The following is a 19,367-nucleotide window of genomic DNA, read 5'->3' as shown; positions in this document are numbered from 1 at the left end:
TTTTTCCCTTCTTTTAATTTTTCCTTTTTGCTTTTATTTTCTCTTTTTTCAAGAAAACCAGCAAACTACAATTGGGTTAGAAGTTGCATACCATAAAGAGAGCAAACAGTAGGCTTGATGAAGGAGATCCTAATGCCCCCAAAGAGCAGCACAGGCACAAATATGAAATCCTCAATGAAATAACGCAGAAGTGAGCTCAAAAATTGTTCCCACATTTAACCTCATGTTTTACTTTAGAAGTTCAGAAAGTGAGGTCTCCGTAAAACTTTCTAATTTCCACCATGTGTGATTGCCTACGTGGTGTTGGTTTCTCCTGTCTTTCTCCAGCTGCTGAACTGTGTTTTAAAAAGATAGCTAAAAATACATGAGTACTTTCCTACGCCTTTTTCCGTGTAAGCCATTGCTGGAATCATCACTGGGATGTAATGTGGCAGACACAGGAGCAGGTGATGCCTGTCAGTAGGAATAGCAGCCTGCATGACAATGTCCGTATGGGGAGGTTTTCCGTACCGCGCGTTACCTCTCGCTCTCTTGTTGTAGCATGTTTTCTCTTGGCAGCTTTGCAAGGTGCTTTCTTGTTTGCTTTGGAGATGGGTTAAACCAAAGGCAGCAATTGTGTCAGTAGCTTTTGGTGCCAGAGAATACCAAGACTTTCTGAAAACATTGCTTCTAGTTTAGGATGCCTCTAGCACTCCTGTAATAAATTCAGCAATAGAGAAGAGAGAAGAACATATTCTGCATAAGGTAGGACTTTTTCTAGTGCTTTGGTTTTTCTTCTTCCTTTAGGAAAAAAAATAATCACTGACAAATATTAAGGGGATTCATAATCTTTCCCATTTTACCTTCTATCCAACCTGGGCAGAACCAAGTTGTGTTTCAGAGATCAGTAAGAGAATCTCATTGAAAAAAAAAGACTGAACCTATAAAGCACCATTTCTGCAGCTGTTGGGGTGAGCAGTGCCTTGGCCATCATTTCACTGAACACACTCAAAAGGCCTGTGCATCGTTTTGAGTGGGCAGAGCTGCTCCTGGTTGTCTTGCTTATCTAGGGGCAGGTCATTGGACCAAACACCACACAGAGACAGGTAGGGATGCCCCGAGATGAGAGAGGCCATGAGATGCAATACTTTGCACACTCCAGCTCATGGCCATTTCCCCAGAGCCTACCAACAGTAAGGCAGACCAATCTCATTGATCTCTGACAGCTTTTGCAGGACAGTGGTTTTCAATTTGTTTCTTGCTTTTTTGATGAGGCCTCCATAATGCTGTTTCCTTCTGTCCATGCCACTGTCCCTGCAACAGCCAGTCCTTTGGGCAGCCAACAATGTCTGAAACAATGACAAATATTGAACATGAAATTAAGGATCAGGAGACAGAGCCTTCTCTTTTCCACGCCAGAGACACTAAACCAGAAAATCCTGTAACTGTATGCTTTTAGCAAACGCCGTGTGGTGCCACCATGCCCTGCTACTCAGCAGCATCAGTACCCCTAACTGAATGGCAAGGTTGGAGGGCACTGGTGCAGGAAGCAGCGGGCAGATCTGGGAGAGAGTGCCAGTTCCTGTCCCTTGGCCTTGGCACCTCAGCTCTCCTCTGCCCATGACACAGGAGTATCCACTGCAGAGGTTTCTCTGGGACAGGCTGGCCAGTGGGATAGGGTTGCACGGCTGCCCATTAGCATATTAGGCTGTTACCACTCTGATGCTGCCTGTGATTAGTGTCCCCAAAGAACCTATAAATAAGTAACTAAACAGCCTGTCTTATGCATCTTAATTATTTGTAGGCCAAGAGGACAGGAAACTTTTGAAAGTGGCTTTGCCTCCTCTACAGGTCCAAGCAGTCTGTCCTCCAGACACTGAAAACCACGCAGCAGCATAAACCAGCTTCCATAACCAGCAGCACACTGAGGCACATCACAGTCATTAAAAAGTGGAAACCAGCATTTCCAGGGGAAGAGAGGGGTGAGGGAGATAAAGCACATGTTAGGCCATTTTGCAGGATCAGGGAGGAGCTCAAATATCTGCCTTGTCATATGGCATAGCTCACAGTGCTGGGAAGTGAATTCTGCTGGCATGGTGTTCCCCCGTGCATTGGGATTACCTGTCTGGATACTCCCAATGGGGTTAGAATTTACTGTCTGTAGTTGATACAGAGGTGACTATATTTCATAGAACAGTAGGATGCAACTTGGGAAAAGACAGTAAGGAAAAATTAGGGATGATGATTTATCCTGTTGAGAATAGCCGTCACGCTCCCAAACATGAGAGCTCTCTTACTTAGGCCTCCTTCCTTGAGGGGAAACCATGGTGTTTCCCAAACACTAGTTAAAGCAGACTCACAACTACCTCCATTTTCTGTGGTGGTCTCAGAATTCAGTGTCATTGTACCACTGCCCTGGCACAGAGTGCATTTCAGATTTACATGGTGACGATGGTCATTTGCAGGTGACGTCTCCTTGGAAGAACTGCAGATGCCCTAAATAGGTGCCATAGCTGTTTGTTCATTTTCTGCTGCTGGCTGGTGAATATGGATCAAACACTCAACCCATGCAACAGGTTTTGGTACTTAAGGCAATGCAGTATTCCCACAAATGCTACATTTCAGATGGCATCCTATAATAACACTCTAACATGGAAAAGGAAATCCCTGAATAGAGCTCACTCATAGTATATTTTAACAAAGTTGTTTGAGTTTCATAGCTCATATGTGATTAATTACTGTGAATATTCCTAGCAGAGAGGGTCTGATCTCCTTTCCTTCACAATCAATAGTAGCTTGGCTATGCTGAAAGCAAGACTAGTCTGTATTTTGCTGTGGCCATTTATAGCAACCAAAGCAGTCCAGAAGGGAGGGCTAAGCAGGGCATCTGGTTCCACTGCTGTTCTGAGAGATCAGAGATCAGAGATGACCCTGAAGCACACTGGTTTTGGCCCCACATGTTTTTCTGAGTATACCAGACACAAGTTAGGGAGGAGAGGGATGGTAAGCTTGAAGTTAAAATATATCAGCAGACTTGCAAGGAGAGGGAACGAACCTGGATATTTTTAGCCAATTATACTCTGAATTTTGGTTCTTTCTTTATTCTGAAAATTCCCATAGTTGGGATGAATGGGCTTCTTGGTGTGACATAGAAGCTTTGCCTCTTTGGCTGTGGTCAGTTTGGTAAGGGAAAGGGTGCTATGCTGAAATGTGCTTATTCCCTATCAAAACCTACGAGGTATTGTTTGTCACATTAGACATGGGCCAGTTGTCAGGCTTTTTTCTTTTATTGGCCTTTAAAAATACCTACAAAGTCATTATAAATAGACCTTCTTCCATTCAAGATGGCAAATGCAGCTGAGGGATGTAATTTTCAATATGTGCACTTGAAATGCAGCCAAGTGGAATCCAAATATCACAACCCAACTGGACAAGGACCAGCCCTTCACTTTGCAAACAGCCTCCATAATATTGCAGTGGGGGGCCGGGTCCAGTTTCCTCCAGAGACCATGGTGTGCCAGTTGCTGGGGCACAGCTGTGCCTTCCCCAACTTTCCGAGCTTGACACTCTCTAAAGGATGACCCTCTTTGCAGCCTTTCTTCATTTTCTACATGTGGACTTAATTTAAAGAATTTTTTTATTCCACTTCTGGTCATAAAAATTAATCCCCTGCAGGTATGCAAGCTGCATTCTGTGCACGAAGCTATTTCACTGCACGGTGAAGTAACCGTCCAGATTTTCATGGTGTCAGAAAGCTGACACCTCTTCATTTTTCCCTCCTAGACCTATCTATTGTTATTGACTTCAAGCTTCAGCTTTTCAGTATTTTATTTAGTAACTGACCCACACCAATTAAAGCATTGCCTAAATCCCCAGCTGTCCAAGGACCTGATTCTTCAAACAAGCAAAGGTCCAACATACCATCCTTCTTTCTCCAGATTAAAAAAGTGAAGGGACATTGCCAGGGTTGTTGTTGTGGTGGTAGCCTTCACAAAGCAGATTTAAGAGCATAGTCCTGATGTGGGATTTCAATACTGTCAAAAAGCAAATAACAGCAACCCTGTTGTGTTTATTTTAAATTCTGGGGAGGTATCGACTGACTTCTAACCTATACCAGTAGTAAAAACCATCAGTGGCACATTTGGGCCCTTCAGCCTTGATATTTTGTTTTAATGGTTATAAACCAGAGACAGAACCATGGTTTTGTGCTAACTGCAATCTCATCATATTTACCTTTACCTATACTTTACCTAGCAGGAAAGGAAAATACCTTCAGTGTTGCCCTCACTTTAGGACAGGGTAATTCTAAATGAGGAACTAGTGGCACAGAGGAGATGCAGTGACCCTGACTAGCATTGCTTGCTTCCCTAAGTTCTTCCACTGCCCACAAAACACAGAAGAAAGAGCTGACAGTGCTGTGTGGGACGATGTGAGGCCCTGACACTCCTGCTACACCATGCCTCATGAAGCTTGTTGAGCACTTTGCATGCTTTTTAACAGGCCACTAACATCAACTCTCTTGAGAAGTTCTAAATTAAAGTGGTTTTTTTTTTCCATTTCATGCGTAGCAGCATGCCATTAAAGCAAAGTAAGAAGGTAGTGACAATGCTGACAACCTGAAAAGACATTTATGTTTTCTCTTGCACAGCACCAAAAGCGCACACTTCTGTGGAGATAATAAGGTGTTTATAGACCCTCTGGTGCTGAAGAAGAAGCTCAATAGGATGGCAACAGAGCAAGGAGCCTTTGCTGTTCTCAGCAGCCTGCTGCAATACGTCACCGAGCTTGCAGCTGGCGATCCACAGATCAGCAACAAGAGGACAAAATGGGCAGAAGGTAAAGAAAATCAGGTGAGCTCTAGCCAGCCATGTCCAGATCCAGTCAGGGTTCAGTATCCAACCAGATTTCAGATCTTGCGGTCCAGGTTTCTAAACAGCAATCGTGAGCCGTACACCAAGAAGAGAAGAGAAGTAGGCAAACTGGTCATTAAAGACAAGATGTGGGTGAGCAGGGCTGGTAACAAGCTGGACAGAAGTAGAGACAGGAAGGGAGATGGAAAAGCAGTGGACGAAGATGCAGACACAGCACCCAGCGAGAGGGCAAGGTGGACTAATGTCACTGGAAAAAACACAGTGAAGAACATCCTCAAGAAATTTTTAGCTGCTGAAGAAAAAGAAGCCAAGGAGAAGTCTCCCAGCTGGAAAAAGAAGGAAGCAAACAGCAGTTTGCCAAAAATAGTCAACAAGAATTCAGTCTTGTCCAAACTGAAGGAGAAGTTTGAACAAAGCACTCTCTGCTCAGCTGCAGAGGTGAAAACATCGCTCTTGCGCAAAGGTGAGAGAAAGACTAAAAACTTCCCCAGCAGAAAAGCTATTCATAAGCCTGAGGTCAGAGTGCTGCGCATGGCAGCAATGACAGCCACAGGGATAAAGAGTCCAGAGTCCCAAAATTTAGTGTGCTCCATGGTCCCAGTGCCCAGACTCAGCATGGCTACCAAAATTAACCATCCTTGGAGCTGGTCTAAAAATAATGCCACAAAGCAGCCTTTTGGTCATGGCACACTACTGAAGGAAAAGGAGGCATCCGACAGAGACCACAGAGGAGACAAAACTCTGGGAAATGCAGCACAGGACAAGGAGGACAAAGAAGAGTTACTGGTGGCACCAGAGGCCATATCAGATGCAAAGGACTGTGCTGAGGCTAAAATAGATTCCACAAAACAGGGACCCAACCTTCATCCTGTTCTAAATAACTCTTCAACTACTCACAAAAACAAAGCTCTTGCAGACTGCATCCCCCCCTTAACTGAACGTGCTCTAGATTATGAGAAGACTAACATGCCAGCTGGGCCTGACACATCTTCACTATTGGGAATTACCAATGCTCTGCAACATGTTAAAGAAGACAGTCCACCTTCTGAGTCACCTGACTGTAGCACAGCTGAAGGATCCCATGAACAATGTCCTCAGGATACTAAACCAGGAGAGATTCCTGAAATATCTCTGTATGTATACTGTTCAGATGAAGATGACACAGAGCTCACAGAGGCAGAAAAAGATCCTTTCTTTGCAGGCCAAAAATGTGTTCCAGAGCAGAAAGCACTGGAAAACATACTGCCAGTTTACTCTCCAAAATTTTCAGCATCTTGTGAAGTTGAGTCTTCAATGGATGATCGACAGCTAACAGTCCTAATACCAGCTTCTGGCACAAAGCCACCAATAGAGGCACTGGATTTAAGAGGCAAATGTTCTAAGGAAGCCAAAAAAGAAGCAACACTTCACAGTGAAGACAAAATGTCTTCTACTTCTGGCAAAAATTATAGTGATGTCCCAAATATAGAGGAGGAGGAAAATAAGATACCCAACAGCCAAATGCAAAATGAATTAAAAACCATGCAGCCACAGCTTCCTCAAATGAATTTTAGCTCACAAAATAACTTTAATGTTTCCAGTGGGGACAAGCAAGTTCCAGACACAAATCAGAACAAACCTACACTCTCCTCAAATGACAGCCAGGAGCCAAAACCTGCTGCTGCAGCAGAAGAGGACACCTCTTCTGCTTTGGAAAAGACAAAAAGCCCTTTGCCAGGTGACCTTGTGAAGCACAGTTCCTTTATTTCAGAAGACGATTTTGGGAAGGACAAATTATCTTCATCAAATGAAGTGATGAATCACGCAAACAATCAAGCCCTACAAAGGAGTTTCTTAACTGACCTGGAGACCTGCCACAAGCCATCTGAATCTGTCATTGAGCATGAAGAGGACACTGCAGATGAGATGTCCTGGCCTGACTGTGAGGCATGGCAGTCACCCTTGTCAACCCCTTTGCCAATATCGACGAGTGGGATTGCAGGACAAAGTATCCATCGCACTCTTGGAAATCCTCCTGCACTTCCACCTCTTGATCTGTTGGGACAGGAAGCTGGTGCTGTGGAACATGAGCATGACAGCCATGGCTGTGAGAAGCATCCACACACCCCTTCAGATGAGTTAACAAATGTAGGGGATGACACAGTGGGGGAGAAGAAAACCATGTGTGATTTTAAGAACCAAGCACTATTCCCAGATCATGCAATAGAAAATGAAAACTCAACAGACAAAGAGATGAATACATGTCAGAGACTTGAGGACTGTCTTTCACATTCATTCACAAAGCCAGGAAAACATGAAAATAAAACCACACTAGCAGGAAATCCCCTATTACCCTTGGAGAAGAGCCAAACACCAATATTAGATGATACCAAAAAGCAAGGATGTGGTATGCTAGAAGAGAACCCGATTCCTTCATCAACTGAATTGGTCTCAGACCAAAAGAAGGATGCAAAAAGTAGAAATAAAATATCTGAACACACAAGGGATAAGCCCTTCTCCTCAGATAATGACATGAAGCATGAAATTGATAGCATGGAGACGGAGGAGAAAGAAGAGAGAAATGTTTTGCATAAATTTGAGCAGGAACAAGTGTTCACACCAAATAATACTATGGACCATGATAATAACTCTTCAAAGGAGAATGATGCTCATAGTCTTCAAACATCCCAGTTACCATCATCAGAGCATGATACCAACATTCAAGGAGTGAAAAATACTGGAGAGAGTTTGGGGAATCTAGCATCTCCAAGAGATTTTATGGACCACAAACAGGACGTGACAGGAGATGAAAACATCTATTACAACAATAGGAAAAACCACCTGCACCCATCAGATAAGCCAATGAAACATACAAATGACAGTGAAGGGCTACAAAACGTCAAGTCAGACTTCAACAATTATTCAATGCCACCAATACATACAACAAGTCAGGACAATAAGATGGCTGATGAGGACAATACTGCTCTAGGGACGCAGAAACACATGTCACCAGGTGACCTCATAAAGCCTGAAACTAAGCCAGACAAAAAAGAGACTAAACATACCTCTGAGAAGTTCCAGTCACCTCCTTCAAACAAAGTACCAAATTGTCAAGACAGAAGCTCTTCAGGAGAGAGGAAGCAAAAGACACCAGCCACAGAAGACACTGGATCACCTGAAACAGAGGTAGTAAAAGAGGATATTGAGCAGCAGTTTTCTGTGAAGCACCAGCTACCTCCATCAAGAAAATCAGAAATGCATGAGGAAAATATTCCTGGAGACAAACAGCAAATGAGATTTGAAGATTTTTGGACACCTGATACAAATACTGCAAAAGAGAAAGATGAACTTCCTAGTTCCAGGAAGTGTCCATCAATACCACCAGAAACATTGATTAAGCCTGAAGAAAAAATTTATCCAGAACAAAAGCAAAAACCATCAGATTCTTCAGGTTTTAAGAAGCCTGGTACTAATTCCATAAAAGAAAAGGATGGAGATCCAGATTCTGAGAAGCTGCCTTCTTCAAATGAAGTGCTGAAGCCTCAAGAAAAAAGCACTTCAGAAGAGAGGAAGCAAAAGACACCAGCAGGAGAGGACAGCAGGCCACCTGAACAAAAGGCAGTAAAAGAGAAAGAGAAAGATAAATACCAAGGTTCTGGTAACCATCCATTACCTCCTTCAAGTAAATTATTGAAGCCTGAGAAAAATATTCCAGGAGGAGAAAAACCAAAAACTGTATCTGAAAGTTTTACAAAGCCTAATGCAAATGCTTTAAAAGATAAAAGCAAAGATCCAGCTTCTGGGATGTGCCAGTCCCCACACTCAAATTTGCCTGTGAAGTCTCAAGAAAATAATGCCACATTCAAAAAGGAGCATTTTCCACCACCACATGATGAAAAACCAATGTATAAAACTGGTAGTCCAGAAAAGAAGAGTGAACCTGAGAGAAGAGATAAATACCAGCTAGGCTTTTCAGCTCAGCCAGAGGGACACAGCAATGATGGCTCAGGAGAGGAGGGCCCTGTGGGTGATTTCAGAAGCTATCAAGCTCCATCACCAAGCAATGGCATAAACTGTAGAAGCAGCGCTGTCCCAAAAGAGACCAGTTTGTCTAATACAGAGAAATCCCCCAAACCATTCTCATCATTACATGTTGCATCAAAAGGTGAGGTAAATGCTGCTGGAAACAGAGAAAAGCAGCCTGGATTTAAGAAGTACAAAGCGCTCTCATCAAAGACTTTAGTGAGGCATGAGAAAGATGCTGCTGAAAGGGAGGGGAGTGGGCAGGCAGCTGGCAAAACGAGTGAGAAAAAGGCAGAGCTGGAGGACTGCTCTAAAGCAACGCCATTCTCAAAATACACAGTGGAAAGCTACAGTGAAGGATCCTTAGATTCAGCTTTCAAACCATTGATCATTAGAGTAACTGACACATTTAAACATCACAGCTAAAAATTATGGCTACAGCTTAGGCAAGAACTTACAACAGATCATGCTACCGATTCACTTGATCTTTCTTTTCTCCTTTTTTCTCCAGGGCATTATATTATAATTTTTTAATCACAAGGATATTGATGTGCATCTATCAGAGCTAGAGTTTTTTTCTTTCTTAAACATTAGCCTGAAGACATGAATTAAATTAATCACTGCAAGTGAATTAGCTAATCACTGAATTAATCATCAGTTTATAAATTAAATATGAGAAGGCCTTTGAGATCAGTGTGAATTCAGCCCTGCTTCAAATTCTCCTTGCTAACTAATGGGCTTTGTTTGTAACAAAGACAACTGTTCAGGCTGAACTCTATTTGTATTTACTTGTTCTAATGAAACTCTGCTAGTACTTCTTCCAGGAATAGTGGAAGGCAGTGTAGCTTTAATTATGTCAAAAAGCACTTGTTCTAAGCTCTGCCTTTTCACAGATTAGCAGGAACTGTTGATCTATGCTGCACTGAGTGACAGTGTTAGCAGATGTAGTGAGGGAAGGAGGGGAATGCTTCATTTATCTGCAGAAAAATCCTCAAAGGACATTGATGCTACAAGAGGATTTACCGCAAATGCAAATGGTCAGCCTCATTAATATTAATATTGGAAAAATTGTGATTTAACCTCCTCTGAAGCTATTTGCACTTTGGCCATACACACTGTATGCACTATTGTAGTAAAGGTACGCCATTTCAAGGGGTTCTTAATTACTGCAAATGAATATGCAACAAGTGTAAGAGCTCAAAAATGCTCAATGCTGAAAGGCCATGGAGACAAGGTAAGCCAGAAGGGCTCAACACTTTGACATAGCAATTCAGCTTTCCTGGGACATCTGTCCCACTTTAAATGCTGGGGCACATAGACATGAGGCAGGTGCCTCAGCTGACATTTAAAGTCTTAGGAAGTTTTTATTTTACAATGCAATGTGAAACAGAGCAATAAAAAGCAGCCAGTGTCACTGAATCCTAAAAACAGGGTAAATTTTTGTGTTTACAACAATAGCATCTCATGCAAAAGGTTTTTGTGTGATGAATGTTGTTTTGGAGAAGTGAGGGCAGGGTTGCTGCCTGGGGTGTCTCAGTAAAGCTGTGACAGACAGAACATCTCACAGTGCCAACTCTTCCATACAGGAGTTTAGCTCAGCATTGTAACTGCACATTCGTATTAAAACTTACTGTGAAGGAGCCCTAAAGGCATATCCTAAGGACTCAACTTCAGCAGGACAGAGGGTTCATACAAACAGGGCCCTGCTTCCCCGTGGCAGTGAATTCCCTTCCATTTTTATGAATTCCCTTCCATTTTTATTATTTACCACACTCTGCAGCTGAGGGCTGGCTGTTCCTTAAGCACAGGTTGGCAGAATGCCCCTACCCACTGCTATCAAGAGACTTAGGACAAGAGCAGGCTGGCAGTAAGCTGAGATCAAACCCATTTGCCAGCACAATATACGTGAGTCACATACATGACCACTGGGCTGGCCCAGCTGGGGACATTGCTGGGAGGAAGTGGGAACGCGAACATTGTGTCTCCTGATCACTGAAGAGGCTTAAACTTTGACTTCTTTTTCCTTCCCAATCTGCCAAGAATTAGGCTTTCTGGCATGTAGAGGGTCACAAAATGAAAATTTTATTTATGTATCACACCAGTCCTCAAAAACGAAAATAGATTTTATTGGAAATATAACACTGCCCTTACACACAGGGTTTACTTCACCCACAAAACTTTTATAAGCTGGCAACCATAAAGGCCATTTTGTACTAAACCAAAAGCATAATTTACTTTTTATTGTCCATTATTTCATTTTACATTTGAGAAAAGTCCTTAAAGCACAGAGCATTTGCACCAGACTTGAAGAATAAATTCTCTATTAGCTGGCTTCTTCTGCCTGTACAGGAAAATCACAGAATCATAGAATTGTTGTGGTTGGGAAAGATTCCTAAGACTGTTGTGTCCACCCATTACCCAGCAGCGCCAAGTCCACCACTATACCATGTCCCTAAGCACCACATCCTCACATTTTTTGAACACTTACAGGGATGGCGGCTCCACCATTTCCCTGGGCAGCCTGTGCCTGACACTCATTTTGGTGAAGAAATTTTTCCTAATATCCAATCTAAACCTCCCCCAGCACAACTTGAGACCACTCAAGTTTTGGATGGCCTCAAGTCTTGGACAATTGGAGTCCAAGATTTGCTGGATTTGTCTATTGCTTGTTGCTGGGAGAAGAGACCAACACAAACCTCACTACAACCTCCTTTCAAGTAGTTGTAGAGAGTGATGAGGTCTCTCCTCAGTTTCCTTTTCTCCAGGCTAAACACCTGCAGCAGGTCCTCATCAGACTTGTGCTCCAGACCCTTCCACCAGCTCCACTGCTCTTCTCTGGACATGCTCCAGCCCCACAGTCCTTCTTGCATCAGGAAGCCCAAAACTGAGCACAGAATTTGAGGTGTGGTCTCACCAGTGCTGAGTACAGGGGGGCAATCCCTGCCCTGCTCCTGCTGGCCACACTATTGCTGGTACAGGCCAGGATGCCATTGGCCCTCTTGGCCACCTGGGCACTGCTGGCTCATGTGCACCCCTAGGTCCTTTTCTTCCAGGCATATTTCCAGCATTTCTGTCCTTGTCCAGGTCATCAATAAAGGTATTAAACAGGACTGGACCCAGCACTGAGCCCTGGGGAACACCACAGGTGACCAGACAATAGATGGATGCAGCTCCATTCATCCTCACCCTCTGGGTCTGGCCATCCATCTGTTTTTTTGCCCAGCAAACAGTTCACCCTTCCTAGCCATGAGCAGCCAGTTCCTCCAGGTCATGCTGTGGAAAACAGAGTCAAAGGATTTATTAAGGTCTAGTTAGACAACATACTCAGCCTTTCCCTTATCTACTAGACAGGTCACCTTCTCAAAGAGGGAGTTTTAATTAATCAAATTAGAATTTAATTATTCTAATTAGAAGCCATTATTCTCAATATCTCAATTATTATTTAAAAAAAAAAAAAACCTGGTGGGAATGTTGGCCCTTATTTGCACCTGGAAATATTACTACTCTTTGACAAATTGAAGGAGTTCTTGTCTCTGCCAGAAGGTCAGACAAATATTAAGCAGGTGCTTCCCAGCAGAGCTTGTCCTTGGGCACCGGGAAGCCCATAGGTCTTTCAGTTTATACCTGCCTTTTTTGCTTTTCTCAAGAGAGATGTAATACTAGCAAAGATGTAGCATCCTGTGTTCAGGGTTTTCTCAAGAGAGATGTAATACTAGCAGACTAAGACAGGCAGAGTCAACTTTTAGGCTGTTTCATGCCTTGATCTCTGCTGGTAAAATAAAACATTCATCCAAGTCAAACGACCCTCCTCAAAGTACACTTAAAACCTGACACAGATTTGCATGAAATGCACCCTTATGGGTAAAGCCTCACTTAAGGAAATCACTTCATTCTGGGAGATAGCACACTTAAATCCTTCAGGAAAGAAGAGAGCAAGGCCCTAAAAATTCCAGTCATGATGGAGCAGTAGAAGACTGGTGTGCTTTGCAGTAAACAAGCCACTCCAGACCATGTGGACATGAAATTTATCACTGGTGATAAGCAAAGAAATGCCAGAAATTATTATTTCAGAATATATGAAGGAATGATATATTAATCTATGCAAATGGTGCTAGGTGTGCAAATGGCCAGGCTTGAACTCTGATGAGACTCTTTCTGACACAACACAAAACAGTTTAATTCTCAGTGTCCAGTAGTCCTTCACAAAATTTTTACCCCCAGGAGCAGTGGCCTTCTGCCCCTGCTATCCTTTAGGCACATCTCCCACTCCATCACAGGAGAGGCAGTGAATAGAGCCCTCCCAGGTGCTGTTTCAATTCGTGTGACCTAATAACAGATACTTTTGAGGCATCTGCCAGCACATCTCTGCTTTTGGGGTTCTGGACAATGGGTGTAATTCTGTGCAGTTCTGTTCCTTTTCCATACTACAGCCCTCTGTTTTACTAATATACAGTTCTCAAGGCAAGTATCTCTCAAGGTCACTAGAGGAATTATATCCTTAGCCTATACTAAATGTAGCAGGTATTTTATTTAGTAATGACTCCATAAAGCCCTGGCTTAACTATAGACACAGACACACAATTGCAACCACGCCAGGAAAAGGGAATATGAAAAAAACCCAAAGCCTAGGTATACAAGGTTTTTCAAGGTCCCCCTCTATGATGACATATTTTGAAATTTCATATTCTTATGGAATTAGACTCTCATGGAAAGAGATTTTTAAGGACACTGGGCAAAATTTATGACAATATTATTGCCTCAAGCATAGTCCATTGATTTGGAGTCTTCAAAGTGAAGCTTTCCAGAAGTTTTTGAAACCCTGAATAAAAAAGGCATTTAAGGGGAGTCCAGACTCTGAGCTGGGGCTGGGGTACCTGAAGGGTCCCATCTGCAGAAGCAGGTCTGAGGGGGGCTCAGTAGTTAGTGGTGCCTAGAGACTGAAGCAACAGAGAAGCCAGGCAGACTCCTGGTAGCAGCCATCAGTAAAGTCCTTCAGACTTTTTATGGCCTCTCTAATAAGGGCATAGTCAAATCTCCCCTAGCCCTTCTTCCTGGCAGGTCACCTGCCAGATGGGCTTAGTAATACAGAAATCCCAAAAGGATTGGTTTGGGGTGGTTTAGATAGTCGAGCTTGGACCTGGCACATCAGTGTGATAGTACAGTCCCCTTCACAGTGCTGGACAAGTGCCCGCCAGCTCCAGCAGCCCCACTCATCCTCCCACATTTCTGACTGAAGGACAAACCCCTGACTTTGGGGCCCTCTCCCAAACTCAGAATAAGTTCAATTGCCCTCTGGATGTGCCTCTCTCTCCCTCCATCTCTTGCAGCAATGCAGTCCTTGATTAAAGCACTTGGGGCTGACTGGGACAAACCCAGGCCTCAGAATCCTGCGTTTGCAAAGAGCCCATCACTTTCTCCAAAAGTTTCATGAAGTGAAAGCGATCCTATATTTCTGGGATTTCAGGTGCTAGGAGAGCTCAGAGGGCCATAGGAGAGCTCCCTCTTCCCCCAGTTCAGAAAGGGCCGCTCAGCCATGCTGCATGAGCATTGTCTGGATGTAAGTATAACAAAGAGTTCCTCATTGATTTTTTTTTTTATTTTTCAAATTTAAAAAGGTCACATAAAGCATAGCTATTGCCAGCAATAGAAGCCCAAACCCTGTGAAGGTTTACCCCATGGAAGAACAGAGGCCAGTGCTGTATCATAAGACACAACTGGTCCACTGCATTGTCAGGAAATGTGTCACTGCTTTTACCCAGACATTGAAACCAGGAAGAAATAGTTGTCCTGGAAGTGCTATCTGATTCCAAACTGTTCAAATGAAATTTAAAAAAATTAATGACTGCACACTTTTGGCTATGAACTGTATAACTTAGTAATTGATCAGCATTTTCTTCAGTTGGATAATATTTAACACATCACACATGACAAAAAAAGATAGAGACCAAGACCTTAAGTAACCATTTGACTCAGGTTTTCCCCTTTGTACTATTTTGGATGTCAATGGAGCTGATAAAAGAAGAAAGCACTAAAGATAACAGAAGAGACCTCATATCACAGCACTATTCAGTTTCTGTCCCAGGCACAAGATGCTGCAGATGAAATCTGGGCTGCTGACAGTAGAAATGCCCCACCTAATGGTTGAATTTGTAAAGCAGGATTTAGGCAAGCAGTGGCGAAAGCAGAGGAAAAATAGTGCCAGGAATAGCAAGAAAATTTAGGGAAACATTTCTTCTCTTATTCCTGTGCCACAGGACACCATCCAAAAGAAGTTTGTCTGGTTGATCAGAGAAACCTGAGAAGTAATAGTTGGGATCCTTACACATTTTGGGGCAGGGGGTTTCTCTGGAACACTAAGTAAATCTCTCTTACCTGAGAAATTAGCACAGGGATGTGTATTATCAGCAAAACAGTTTCAACTGTTGCACTCACAATGTGATTTCCAAAATGTATTAGGTCCTGTGAACTTTATTTCTCCTTTTCATTTCCATAAACATCTTTCTATAGAATTGAAACATTTTTCATTCCTTGATGAGGATTTAGGAAAAATAGAGGGGGAGAAAAGCTTGCTAGGTATCTACTTTCCTGCCAACTAAAAGATTTTTGTACACTGAATAACCAAAGAATCAGCAGGTCAGTATTTTGCCTCTTATGACCTGAAGGACCTGAAACAGTTTAGGGAATTGCTACACACCTCCTGTTACTGCACTTGGTAGTAACCTCAACATGTCCTCAGTTGTAGGTGCAAGAACAACTGTGCAAGATGGTGGGATTTTCATTTGGCAAACAAGCACTACAGCAGGCTCTCAATAGTGCTTGTCATCCAACAGCATAAATGTACTGCCAGAGGGAAAAATCACTGGGAAATAAAGCCATACAAATCTATAATGCACTGAACTGGTTATCCTCAAAAAGCCACCAAATAGCTTTGGGCTCTCTTTTAAAAAATTGATAGGGACTCTGAATATCAAAAAAAGGGCATCTTATCATAGATCTGATTTTTGGGGAAATTGCTCAGCATTTGCTTTCTGAAAATCAAGAATCTTTCGTAAGATGCCTCTTGTTAGGCAACCACAGCCCCTTCTAAATAAGGTGCCCCAGATTCCAGAAATACAGGAGAGTTTCATAGGCACCTATTTCCCCTGTACCTACAAAAGAAAAGCATGTGAGCAAAAGAATTGGTGTGCAAGGATGGCCAGCTCCCTGCAGCCCTGTAGGTGAATGCAGCCAGTGCCTGCCTTTACCACAAAGAACTTCAACTACTTTCTGCAGGCTGCACACCATTTTGACCTGCACAACACCATTTGCTGCAGTTGCTGGTTGAGATGCAGTTTAAATAGTAGGTGAGTCCTTTCCATCACTGTACTTCTCAAGACTTCTGGAAGGAATCAAAGAAAGAAACTTTTTGGACACTTTAGAACCAGCCCATCCTTCTCAAGAAACAACTGTGAAGCCAAATTACACCATCAGAGTGAAATCCTTGTGCTCCCTGGGATTCTTACCAATACAATGGATTATCAAAAGGCAGCTCTGGATTGCTAACCCAGTTACTGAGATCTTTGATTCTTCTCAGGAATGGGAACAGTGCAGGCAGCAGTGTTCCAAACACCCAAATAAGTTCCCACCAAATGTATCTCAGCTCTAAGTGTCTCCAAGCTCCAGGACACTTATTGCAGAAGACCAGAAATCCCCAAAAGACATCTTCTTTATTAACTCATATAAATTACACACATCATGTGACAAGAAAGTCTGTACTATTGTCATGCCATACAGATTTCTTAATAAAACTGTTTTCCTCCTCAGAGGGTTTCTTATTTGTACCACTGAGTCTTATTTGTGTGTTGAGAAGATTAAAATAGTAAAAGCACGTAAAATAACAAGCTGTCATTATCAGGGAAGAAGCATGAGAAATGAAGACAAACAGCACCTGTAAATGTCTCATCAATATACAAACTGTTTTCCTTACGCCCAGGAGAGCTGGCACATACCAAGTTTCATGTGACAGCTGGGAATAGGTAGAAAATATGGAACATTAATTATGCAAATGGCATGCTTTGAAAAGAGCCCAGAAAACTACATTTTCTGCAGCTTGTTCCCTGCTGCCTTTTCCCTGCTGGCTCCTCAGTCATGGGCAAAAGGAAAACTGTGTGTCAGGGAGGTGACTCTGGCTACTGACATAGGAGAAGGCTAAGGACAGGGCTGGTTGGACCAACTTCCTCCTGTGCTGCCCATAGAGGGGGTGGCTGGCCAGGGCTGCACGACCTGACATGACTGCCTGTCTTGCCTTTGCTTGGTGAGGGCAGTTTTTAAATGCACACCTGATAGAAACCCAGTGCTCTGGCAGGGCTGGATCAGGTTTGGCTATCTGTGGTTCATGGCTGGCAGAAGGAGTCAGTAATCTGGTGGCCAAATTAGGTTCAGTCTTCTTTAATATATTCCAATATATTTTAATATATTTTTAATATATTTTTTTTAAAAACAAGTGGACACTGCTCTCCAATATATACCACCAGTGCCCAACTCTAGGCAGACAGAAATGCAAAATTAGGTCTTTCCTTATGCTTTCTTCTTTAGAAACCCAGGTTTAAATGAAAAATCATCTCAGCTTAGAGATAGTTTCTATTCAAAATGGGGGGAAACTGAGGTTGCTTCAGTTCCTTTTTTTTTTTTTTTTTTTTTTTTAAAGGGCTGAATGGAAACATCATGAAAATGAAACATATTCTTTAGGTTTTGACTTTCTATGGTTAATTGGATGCAACTGACATTCAAGAGCAGTACAAAATAACCACTGAAATAAGGTAAATATCCTCCTTAAGATTTATTTCAAATAGAAAAATGCATTCCAACAATATTCTTCCAGCCTGGCAAAGAAAGCTCAAACTTCCTGAAACACTACGTTTTAGTATCTTTAAAAAATAAAACATGTTCTCATGGCAAAAATATGCTTATGAAACAGTGTGTTCTAATCCAAACTGTGTTTCATGGGACGAAACAGTGCTGATTTGTAGTGGCTGGGGGAGGGTGTTAAGGCCGGGGCTGGAAAGCTGTGCTCTCTCCTTGCAGCTGAGAGCAGACCTGAGTTAATAGGGGCAGAAGAAGCCTGCTGTAGAACACCAAGTCTAAATTTTTTAGTATTTTTAAGCAATCTACTGGGATAGGATTAAGCTCCAGAGACAGACGCCCTAAACTTCTTTGGGATAACACCCAGAGACTGATTTCCTTTTGTTAAATGGGGCACAAAAGAGGAGGAAATCGTCAGACCACCGTGAGCAAGGTGTCCCTGAGCTTGGGGGGCTGTTTCTTCCCCGCCCCTGGCGAGTTGTCCTACTGGCCTGCAGATGGCGAGTTTGCCATGTGGAGATGTGTCTTTTTGCTGCCAAGGCAAAGCCCTGCATCCCTGAGGGAGTGGGGAAAACAAATTCTGCCTGAAGACGATAGCTCAGAGTTAACTCTTCACCCTGCCCAACAGTTCTCCCACAACGCTCCGTTTTGTGTGCATGACCAGCTGCTCCAGGCACGAGGCTATTGCCCCAGGACGGTAATATCAATACTTCAGCTGATCATTAAACATCACTCTTGGTAATGGAAATAGGGATCTTTACTCCCACTTCAGCAGCAGCCACAGTCCACAGCACAAAATCATTAAAATTGCTCTTCCAGGAGCTGAAGCAACACTACATGATGATTATCTGATAATTTTCAGGTCCCCCCTACAGTCTTTAGTAATACACAGACTTGAATTAATACCCATATTGACTGATTCCTAAGGTCCCACAGTGAGGTCCAGGATTAAGACTCAAGCAATGACTTGCAGTGTTACTGATCTCTGTGCCACAATGAGTTAAATCTCTAGAGTTCAAAAAATTTCAGTCTGAGCCCCACTGAACCACTTTCCAGGAAAATATGTTTTTCATATCTGTTTTTTCAAAATCCATGTTTGTGTTTAAAAGTCATCTGGATTCCTTCACCTATTCACAAAAGTAAAAATAAGGTGTTACAAAGAGTAGTTTTAATAGACAAAAGAATGTTTGTTTTTCCCTCACTGCTCACATGGAAACTCTGCCAAGCTCATCCTGTGACACATGCATTTCCTATTGCTGGCTTCCCTCTCTTCATTTCCATTTTCCTACTTTTCCCCTTACATTTCTGTCTTGTTCAAGGGCTACAAAATGAGACTGGAACATGAATCATGTGCTTCTAAGAAACATAGAGAACTTGCTCTCTGGGTCAAATTTTCCAGTTATTGTTCAATAAAGACTCCTGAGCCCTCCCAAGAGCCTCACAAGAAAGAATTTCTTTCCAACATGCAGCTGCTCATTAATTCCTGGGAAAACCCTGAAAACAGAGTTTTCAGTAACATAGTAATCCTTCCATTCTGAAGTTTCACTGCTATTTTTTAAAAGAAATCACTCACGGACATTAAAAAAACTCCAGCATTTTGAACATGCTATTTTGATCAGCTACACAGATGCACACATATACTGCATTCTGGCAGCAGATTTGGTGACAATTGTG

The 19,367-nt window shown here is 42.7% G+C and overlaps 1 protein-coding gene across 1 annotated transcript; it reads left to right on the top strand.

The window, feature by feature from the left end:
• The first annotated feature begins 46 nt into the window (after nt 1–46).
• Nucleotides 47–12,534, top strand: LOC121343139. Its single transcript, XM_041418046.1, has 2 exons — nt 47–2,561; nt 4,628–12,534. Exons 1-2 carry the CDS (start codon nt 2,527–2,529, stop codon nt 9,276–9,278), a joined length of 4,686 nt encoding a protein of 1,561 aa, XP_041273980.1. The 5' UTR covers nt 47–2,526; the 3' UTR covers nt 9,279–12,534.
• The last annotated feature ends 6,833 nt before the right edge of the window (nt 12,535–19,367 follow it).

This window comes from Onychostruthus taczanowskii, unplaced genomic scaffold (genome assembly GCF_017590055.1).
Source record: "Onychostruthus taczanowskii isolate IOZ18803 unplaced genomic scaffold, ASM1759005v1 scaffold58, whole genome shotgun sequence".
Classification (NCBI taxonomy): domain Eukaryota; kingdom Metazoa; phylum Chordata; class Aves; order Passeriformes; family Passeridae; genus Onychostruthus; species Onychostruthus taczanowskii.
The sequence above is the reverse complement of the archived record's forward strand: the minus strand, read 5'-3'. Positions and strand labels throughout refer to the sequence as shown.

Coding starts and splice junctions, on each gene's coding strand:
- LOC121343139 (XM_041418046.1), top strand. CDS start 2,527: ATGGATCAAACACTCAACCCATGCAACAGGTTTTG. Junction 2,562..4,627: donor AACCCATGCAACAGGTTTTG/GTACTTAAGGCA, acceptor TCTCTTGCACAG/CACCAAAAGCGCACACTTCT.